We start from the raw sequence: 10,011 nt of genomic DNA, 5'->3' as shown, positions 1-10,011 counted from the left end.
TTGAGAAGTTCCTCAGAGCCTTCGGCCTAATGTGTTCCCCGGAGATTTGCAAATTGTCTAAGTCAAACATGCAGCGTAGTCACAAAGGCGGGCAACAGCTTCTCTCCATTGGGGTAGCAACCGCCTGCGGTTGAAACGCGTTGAAAAAAGCACCCGTGTGACTTGCTCCCGCACGCACCGAATTGCTGAAAGAGAAAAAGGACGTGCATCGCAAAGCTTTCCTCCCTTCAGTGAAAATCATGCAAAATGCGCACGCAAAGGGAAGTCGACAAAGAACGTCAAATCAGCAACGCGGTCGCTGACAAGTCAGCACTCACACAAACAGCAGTCGTCTTTAGCATGCATTTCCCGTCTATGAAAATAGACATATAAACAGACGTATAAATATATGCACAGACATGTATACAAACATACATGTAGACACATGTATAGGGACAACTGGCGCCTTGAAACCGGAACTTTTTAGGAACTGAAGCGCTGCAGGCCGAGTGCCTGCTTCCGAAGGAGGCAGACACCTCGATTTGGAAGCCGGGGAGAACCGCTGAGATTTTCAGGCAGCGCACATGTTCTAAGAGTGCGGTTCCCCACATGTTCTTGAAGCATTTCTCTTCAGGATTTTGTCTTGTGTCCTACGACGTATCTGTCTCGAGCCTGGTTTTCTCATCGAAGTACAAGACCGCAGAAACTAGGTTCGCAGGAATCACCTGTATGCGTCTGCTTCTTTCCTTTTCGTTTCTGCAAGGTTTGGCGTCAACTTCTCGCGCCATACGCCTCGGAAAAGACAGCAAAAGCAAAAGCGATACTTCGCTTCCATTCCTCACCCGCCCCAGCAAAGCTGAAGGCCCCTGCACGCGTCAATGCCCACGCCCCTCTCAACGTCGCAGACTGCGTCTCCAGAAATCCGTTCACGCACTAAGCAGTCCACCACCCTGCAGTCCATGTGTTTCTTTCTCAGTCTCCACTTCAGCGTCGTCTTCACCGCGTGGACAGACGCGTTCTCAGTTTCCAATACCTTCCCTTGTTCGGAGAAGCAAATGAACACGGGGGCCTCTCGTTCCATTCACCATCCCACCAAACAAAGTCTCTACACACATGCTCGTTCATCTCGGAAAAGCGTTCACCTCGTCGCGATCTCACGAGTCGCCTTCCGCTCTCTCCTCCACGTTCAAAAACCTCCCCGCTGTCGAGCCCCCAATGCCAACGCTGAATGAACATAAAAGGCACCTGCATGCGTATAACCGTCGCCCCCCTCGAGCGTCTACATCTCCCCTAGAGATTTCACCGCAGGAGAAAGCAATGCTATCTCTACTTTCTTTTTTCTCTTCACCGGCGCGGTGGGGTGGGGGGGCGCGGTAGGGGGACAGAGAAAGGAAACACCTGGGGGGAGGGAAGGAGAGGCCTCCACGAAAAGAGAGAGGCCAGCCGCGGAGACAGCACATCACTAATTTGCCTTTTTTTCTCACGCTCCCAGAGCGTGACGCTATGTAGCCCCCGCATGTCCTTTTCGAACCGGTTTCCGCATGCACAGTCCGAACGGGCCGCCTCTACTTCCCGAAAAAGCCTCTCCGCCCCGTGGACACCGCTGGGGTCTCCGCCGTGTGGGGTGTCTCCTCGCAGGGGACAGTTAGGGCGGTCTACCATGTGGGGAGGAGCTAGACTGCCTGCTCGTCTCGCCTGCATGCAAAGTGCCGTTTGTCAGGGCGATCAATAGCCAGGAGTTCTGTGGGGATTCAATTCTTGAACGAAGGAGACACGAGAGAGCTGAGACCCTCAAGAGACATCCCCGGGACCCTTTAGAAATACCCAAGAGCGAGAAAAACAAGACCGTGAACAGAGAAACCGGATCTTGAAGAGAGAAGAGAGACCCTAAAGAGTAGAAGAGGGATTCTACACAGGCTTCCGGGCCTATTTTATAAAGAGAGAAGAGAGAGACTCGAAAAGGGCACCCTAAAGGAAGCAACGAAAGCACATAGAGAGCTGTTTTGGAGGAAACGGAAGGCGGTCATGGCACGTCCTAAGAGTCGCGCGTGAGCTGGAGAGAACTGGAAGAAGACTCGCGCAAGTGTGGGGGCTGAAAGGCGCTTTGCACGGGTGCTGCGGACAGCGCTGGCACCAGTACATGGTCTGCATTTCCCTGAAGAAGAATTTCTTGAGTAGAATTGGAATCGAAAGAAAGAAGGTGAGACGTCGCAGCCGCCGCCGCAGCCATCGACGCGCTGCGGGGTCGCCGGCCGTCTGCGCGAAGATGAACTGTCTCGGAAGCCTTCTCTTCTCCCGCGCGACCTGCGCAAACAAGCGGAAGGGCCAAGAACAGAAATGGAACGAAAACACCGGGAAAAGAAGATGAGAAACGAGAGGAGGAGGAACGAATCCAAAGCAACAAGAACAGAAGACGAGAAGAACCCGCTTAGATGAGTGGAACCAGGATAAATAGGAGAGGGAAACAGACACAAAACAACAGACCTCAAACGAAAAATGAGCACAGCCGGCGCACCAGAGGCAGGCGACCAGGCGCTCTTCAGCTGCGTGTCACCGCCTACAAGGGAAACTGGAAATAAAAGCAACAAATCAAAATGTGATCACGAGTGAACGGGGTCCTCATCCAGTTCTCAGAGAAACGTTTTTTCTTGAACGGACCCACCTTCTGTTTCGTCAAGAGACTCAAGGCTGAAAAGCTCTTCTTCTTCCTCTCCTCCCAACTCTCCCTCTACATCTTCTGCAGGCCGCAGTCCCGTTTCCCCGAAGGCGTCTTCCTCGACCTCCTCTGCCTTCTTCTCTCCGCCTCCGAACTCCACACGCTCTCCTTCACTGTCTCCAACTACCTCCTCCTGTCTCTCCATTCGTTTCTCCTGTCTCTCAGCTCCCGGGTCGCCTCCGCGCTTCCCCACAAGCTCCCCTTCTCTCCGCGTCGCAGCCGCCATCTCCTCCCTCATCTGGGCTCTGACCTTCTCTCGGATCCCTACGCCGCCTGTCTCCTCTAGTTCCCTACTTGCTGATTCCTCGAGACCCTCCCCCGCTGTCTCCGTGACGCCCAGGGTCGCGCCTGCAGTGTCTCCTTTCGGTTTCGGGCGTGTCTCCGTGGAGGCGCGGCTCTGCGCGCGTCTCGGGAGGCGCTGAGGCTTGTCTGAGCTCGACAGGCGAATGGTGAACTTGGGCGAGTATCGGAGCTCGCGGAGGTAGTCTTCCGGGCAAACGCCTGGGGGCGCGCGATGGTGTGGGGGGACGTAGGCGCCGCCTGCGTCGAAGGGCAGTGCGAATTGCCACCGACGCAGGTCGCACGTCCGCGGGAAGTCGAGGAGCGCCATGATGCAGCCTATGCTCGCCTGCGCGCGATCCGCGAGCACCAGATGGGAGCAGGAAGGAAAGGCGATCAAGTGCGAGTTGGGTATCAACATGCGTAGCGCCGCAGAACACGAGAGAGGCGCGACCGTGTCCTCCTCGCCCCACAGCAAAAGGACAGGCTTTCCTGTCTCGCCCAGCTGGAAACGCGAAACGCAAGCACAATGGAAACAAGGCCAGCGAGCACAGTTGAGAAAGGCGAGAGCGTGTCAACGCGTCGGGTGCAGGTCTTCGGAGGAACGAAACGATGCTCACCACGCGTCTGAATCGGCGACGACAGCACACCAAAGCCACTACGAACGTCGCCCAGAGGACGAGCGCGAAGTTGACGCAGGGGGGCGGAAGAGAGAGGGAACAGGCGTGAGCTCTGGGTGAGCTTTAGGTAGCACCTTCAGGAGAGGCGAGAGAAGCAAAACCAACGCAGAACCGCGACACCGAGAAACGAGAGAACCCAAAGCGCCTGCTGCGCAGGCAGTGGAACAGGTGACTTGTCTACGACGGAAAGGAGGGAGTTCGAGAGCGGCACGAAGCACATCCAGAGGCGGCCTTTCGTCCAAGCGAAAACATGTTGACAACATACCGAGAAGCCGATGGACTTCACTCAGCTCCTGTGGCCAGAGATGCGATCAAACACTGAATTCGTGCGCCAGTTCACAGTGGAACTTGAAATTACATTCACGACAGAGTTCAGAACCCAACTCGAAATCCAGTGGTAACTCGGGGCAAAGCCGCGTTTTCACGGCGACTTCCAAAAACAAAGTTTAAGTCGAAATCGCTCTCGAAAACTGCTCACCCGCTCGTAGATCTTCCTCCCGTCCCAGAGAGGAACGTGTGTAACGCATCCGACAAAGGTTGCGACGACGCCTTTCTTGACGTAGAGTTGCCACATGAGTCTCCTCCACAGCAGTTCTCCTGGGGATACTCCACCGAGTGCGCCTCCGTATTGACTGGAAGTCTTTTCTTCTCCTCGTTGAGCGCTATTGGACTCCGAGACTGTCTCCGCGCGCCTCCTCCGCCTCTCTTGACTCGCTTGAGGGGTCGCCGTCTGCCTAGGGAGAGAGGAAGACTTCGCTTTTTCTCGACACTCTCGCGTAGCCGACATCTCCTTGTGTCCACCCTCTGGTTTTCGTTTTCTTCGCCGCAAAAAACGCTTCTTCTCCTCCTTTCCCGGATCCTCAGCCACCGAGTCGCACGCTGCGCAGACACTCGAGCGGCGCCGCTCCTCGTTCTCCTCCTCTTCGTACTTCTACAGCGCGGAAGAAAGGCGACGACAAGCAAAGAGACAAATGTGGAGATGAAACACGGGCGTCGGAGCTTCGACAGAGCGAGGACAGACGCGTGACGACCACAAAGACGCAGTTTATGTCGCCTGGACGAGCGTCCTGGTACGGTGCAGGGACGGCGAAGCTCCCGGGACTGTGAATCGACGCGAGGCGTCTTCCCGCATGAAAAAAAACTGGACATCTTAGAGACCGTTGCGAGAGTGTGGGTGGCATCGGCGAAGTTTTGCGAGGAAGAGAACGAAGTCGTGCGCCTCCCGCACAGGCACACACGCGGAAGAAAAGTAAAAAGTAAACAGAGGGAAACACAGTGCTGACATTTACCTGGATGAATCCTTTCTTGCTGAAGCAGCAACGGCAGACGCAGGTGGGGACGAGGCAGCAACACGGGGAGACACACCAGCCGCAGCGCTGAAGAACTCTGACCGGAAAAGGTTTATTTGGGAGCATGCCAGCTGGCGCAACGAGACAGATGTGATCCACGAACTCTTGCCGATGAAGAGCGTACTCCGCTGCGATCACACACCCTGAAACAAAGCGGAGGAGAAACCCCAGACAGATCCAAAGACAAGCCGCGAGGAACGGGGAGACGCCGAGTTTCGCTGGGACATTGACAAGGTCTAGACAAAGAGACACAATCATCCGGACCTCTCGCCGCAAATGTGAATGTGTTTTTGTGGCAGGTCTTGCATGTATTCTAAACCGCGTCTTAAAAATCTTGTCAACAAACATTACCGTAAAATAAATGAACAAATGAGTTCCTCTTTGTGGCATTGGTCCACCTACTGCAGGTACTCCTAAAATTGTTGCACCCATTTGTGAGCAGGATATGAAGAAAGCAGAGATTGATGGGTACCGACACAAGTGCGGCAGTGCTTTGACTCATCAACTGGCGGACGCAGAGAGCAAAAGAAGGCCGTTCTGTCCTGATGCGCGAGACAAAGGGGCGAGAGAAGCCAGTGCAAGACCAGCGGAAGAAAAAAGGACAAACGCAGTTGTGGGGCATTCCCGATCCACGCACGAACTTAGGTCCTATGCACGCGTGAGCGTCGACTGTCAACGCCGTTCCCCTTACCCATTGAAAAGCCTACGACAGAAATGCGCTCGTTCTCGAGGCCGAGATGCTCAAGAAGTTCGTCGGTCTGCTTGACGAAGAACTGGAGGCCGTACCGTTTCAGAAAAAAGCTGTATCGTGGCGACGCAGACAGCCCGTGACCGTAGAGATCTGTGGCGCATGCAACAGCAGCCAACGTATGCAGTGTAGGCGTTTTTACAGACGCTTCGAAAGAACTCGGAAAAGCTGGAAAGGAAGAAAACCACTTGCACACTCTGAGGAGTACGTGCTTGCCATTTTCAAAAAACGCGTTCGTGCAGAAATTCAGTGTGGTGGAGGCGCCAGTGAAACGCACGCCACAACGCGGTCGGCTCCGGTGTATGTACACTCAGGTGTCCCAGAGAGAACCCCCATGTTGACGCTCCGAATCTGAGAACTCAAGAAGGAAGAGGCTGAGCGCGAGCGACTGAAGAGAGGAGTCCAGTTTAGGAGATAGGAAAGGCGAAGTTCCTCTTAGGGGCAGAACAGACACTCCAGTGGAGAAGTGCAACGTTCTGTGAATGTTCTCAGGCCGACCGAAAATCAAAGTCCTGTAGCCAAAACGCGCGAGAACTTCTTGCAAGTCGAAAAAGGTTAACTGCGTCCCGTTAAGACCGTGAAATGTGACAACCTGAGAACCGGGCAGACGCGACACATCAGTGCATGCGACGTCGACGTTCAGAAACAGAGACATGATCGAACTTGAATGATTCCTTCTGTTTCCGGAGACATACAGCCCATGCACTCTTTCGTTTTTTCCAAACGAATTTCTCTGCGCAGAGACCACCAGATTCGTACCCGGCCGCCACAGTCCAGCGCGGCAGAGAGACGGAACAGACATCAAACTCTGAAACGTGTGACGTATTTGCACATCCCAAGCTCAGGAGACTCGCGCGCGGGAGAAACGGATTTTTGATCTCGACTCGAAACTGTCGCTCGCCCACCTCGAGTGTAAAGAAATGAGACGCTTGGTTTTGAACGGCGAGAACAAGAAGGAGAAGAAGTGAGGGAACAAGAAGGAGAAGGGGGTCAGAACTGTCGTTCTTGAGTTCGACAGTTCGAACGCTTGTCGCAGAAAGTTGTTGTGTACATCGCTTTCGTTACGGCTTTTTATTTAGACAAGACATTCCAATCGAGTCGACGCAAACGTTCGGATTTCTCAAAGTTGATCCATTTCTAAAATGACTAAGACGCCGGAGTGCATGCACCTGGCGCCTCGCCCTCCGGAGATGGCGTTCACTCTCTGTAGTTCTTTGAATGAACATGCAAACTCTTTTCACCGAACTGTGCATGCAGATCCACTTGCTTCAATAGAGCTGAGACTGGCGTTCCGAATGGCATTTTCCTCGAGTTTGGACTCTGTTGATTCGCAGAAATCGACACTTGGTCACGCTTCAACGGAGGAAGAGCTGCTGTCTCTTGTGTTTTTTTAGAGAACCTCACCAGAGGACTTCCAGGTGGGCCTCTCAAATCGTAGTTGATGATGCCCAGAGAGGCCTTGAAGGAACGGAAGTAGGAGAAAGGACTGCATACGCCTTGCTTTCTCAGCCACTTGGGGACGGGGTAGTCAGCGTTGCAGTCTCGGCCTGAATCTTCTTCGATGATCTGTGCGAGTCGGATTTCTGCGTCACTTGTCACAGACTTCTGCTTCGGCGCCTCGCCTCGAGAGGCGCGATGCTCGCCGCTCGCGCTCCCGCGGCTCCGAGTCGAAGAGGAACTTCCATCTCTCACCACGTCATTGCAGCTTTCCTTCTTGGAGACACACTCTGCCGCAGAAGTCACGCATGCATGCGCCGCGCGGGCGGGCGAGGTGCGTGCGTCTTCGGGGAGATCCTCTTTGGAAGAGACGCAGCTGCCAGCCGGCTCCTCTTCCTCGCCAGGAAACGAGGCACTGCACGGAGATACGTCGTGATGCGAGGCGTCTCGCGGCAGGACAGTGCGGTCCAGCTTGGAGCCGAAGCGAAGAGCCATGGCAGCAGCGGAAGGCGGCGAGGACGCAGGGCCGGCGCAGGACAGTGCAGTCTACATTTCCGGAAGGGGGACGACGTGAGGAGGGGAAGAGCGACTGGGTGTGGACGAGGAGAAGATTCGGCCGTTGCGTCGAGGGATTGTTCTCGCCGGACAGACGGAAACGAAAGAAAAGAGACGCGAGGAGGGCGACAGAGACAGAGGGAACGCTTGACACCCGGGCCAGAGGAAGCCGGAAGAGCCAGGGGCAAGGGTGAAAAGAAAACGACACAATTCGATGGTCCGGTCGGCAAAGCTGACACGGCGGCTCCTTCGAATTCGAAAGTTCCACAGAACCAAGGAGGGCGACGGGAGGACGTCGAGGAAGGATGACGGTTTGGCGCGGTTGACAAACCGGCAGTTCTCGATGGCTCTACAAAAAGGTGGGGAAGAAACGCAGTTGGATCTGGACAACGGAAACCACTGCCCTTAAAATAAAAGGTCTACTACAGAAGGAAGAGGCGCTGCCTGCTTCCCGCGGGCGGCCACCTGAAAAAGCTGCACGAGGGGGTGAACCTGCGCAGACGACCGAACTCTCTGGTCGCAAGAGAAAGCAGCTCCGCGACGACTCTACAGAACTCAGTGGAAGCCCGACCCTCACGCCCTCTGAGAAGCAGTTCCAAGAACGAGAAGAAATCTTGAGGCTCTCCTTTCAATGCCAGCTACCATCGTGGCTGAATCCAGCGAAGCAAATAGAGAGGAAGAGCCAAATGTGGACAGCCGCAGGCTGCAGACACAGAGTCCGCTTCGGGAACCGCTGCTGCCGCCTCCCCTCCGGCGGGTGTACGTACACGTCACCGGTCACCTGCTGGCGTGAACCAGCACGGAAAAAAAGTGGATCACGGGGGAGAGGACCTGAGGACGATGGATGGTAACTTCGCGCTGAGGAGTTTTGAAGCCGGGCTGCTCGCAGCAGGCAACGCGTGACTCTTACTACTCTCTCAGCCTCCTCGCAGCGTCGGGTGAGTGAAGCGCCAGTTGTCTTGTCTCGCAGAGTTCGTTGCTCGGCGCACTCTAAACGAACACGAAGCTGAAAGCCTCGAGGCGCGATGAACAGCCGCATGTGGCGAGCAGATCCTGAGCGCGCAGCTTCTTGTTGGTACGCCGTACGGAAAAGGTCGGCTTCGCGGTCCGCCTTTCGACACAGGGACTTCGGCGAAACAAGAATTGTCACAAGTTCCCAGAAAGTCTTACACTGCTCCTGAAGGGAAAGGCAAGTGAAGAGAAGTTCTGCGCCACAATGTGCAGCGCACGCGAAACGCTGCTGCTTGCGGAGCGGCGTTTCGACGCCCCGGCCGCGGGTCGAAATGTTTCAGCTGTGAGCTCGGGGTCACGCAGAACGCAAAAGACGAAAGACTCTCCAGTTGTGTCCTCTCGGCTGACACACGCAGATTCAACGAAATTGTTTGTCGAAAGGGAGGGAATTTGACGGAAACGCTAGAAGCAGAGCTGCAGATCTTGCCGGCACAGCTGACCGCCAGAAATCAATGAATGACTGTAGTCTTTCCCAAGATCCCATTGCATGCGAAAGCCACTGCTGAAACAACACAGCTCTGGCAACCTTTGCAAGGACTTTATCCTTACTGTAAAAGTGAACTTCAATTCTCGAGTAGGACCTCCTCGCCGACTGTGTGCGAATCGCACGGACGGAAAGTGACGGCAGTTTCTTTCAGTCAGGGGGCGGGTACGCTGCGGACAGACTCTCGCAAAATGTCTGCAGAACCGGAAGTTTCAACTCGGACAAACGACGCTTTTCGGTGCTGGTTGAAAATGAAAAGTGGCTTCGAGGGAGCTGATTTTTGGAGAGCGTGACTCGAGGGAGCAACTCCGACCTTCGCGAGGGTTAGCCCGCGAAACCGACGAACGTCCATTCGCCACGACGTTCTGGCACCTGTTGTCACCGGCACAGTCTGCTGGCAGTCGCATTGAGCACAGTTTCTTGGCGTCAACTAGAGAGAACCGAGTGTCTAGATTGTCAGGATCTCGGAGAGCAAGTGGCTTACACGAAGCTCCATCACGTTCTTTCACGATGTGCTGCGGGCTTATAACGATAATGGATTTTGGCATGGTCTATTTAAAGCTACTGCTATACATTTCAGTCCTGTTACTGTCGATGCTATCTTGACGTTCTTTAATCATTTCCGTATTAAAAACCCAGAGGAGGCCGCTTGGAACCCCGATCAGATGTAGCCCATTCCTCTTAATGGAGAATTTCGTGTTGGAGGGATCTTCTAAAGCCAGGGTCCGTGGAGCGTTGTTGCTGGCGGTGGTTCACGGCCATGTCGCTGTTTC

At 54.7% G+C, this 10,011-nt stretch overlaps 1 protein-coding gene across 1 annotated transcript; it reads right to left on the bottom strand.

Annotated features, from left to right (window-relative positions):
• Positions 1 to 2,014: 2,014 nt before the first annotated feature.
• On the bottom strand, positions 2,015 to 7,683 carry TGME49_261940 (hydrolase, alpha/beta fold family protein; the record flags this gene model as incomplete). Its single annotated transcript, XM_002365275.1, has 7 exons — positions 2,015 to 2,283; positions 2,642 to 3,479; positions 4,133 to 4,585; positions 4,944 to 5,146; positions 5,695 to 5,844; positions 6,250 to 6,343; positions 7,156 to 7,683. The coding sequence occupies 7 exons, from the start codon at positions 7,681 to 7,683 to the stop codon at positions 2,015 to 2,017; spliced, it is 2,535 nt and encodes an 844-aa protein (XP_002365316.1).
• Between the last annotated feature and the right edge of the window lie 2,328 nt (positions 7,684 to 10,011).

The sequence above is a fragment of the Toxoplasma gondii genome, chromosome VIIb, assembly GCF_000006565.2.
Source record: "Toxoplasma gondii ME49 chromosome VIIb, whole genome shotgun sequence".
Classification (NCBI taxonomy): domain Eukaryota; phylum Apicomplexa; class Conoidasida; order Eucoccidiorida; family Sarcocystidae; genus Toxoplasma; species Toxoplasma gondii.
This window is presented reverse-complemented; position numbering and strand designations above follow the sequence as displayed.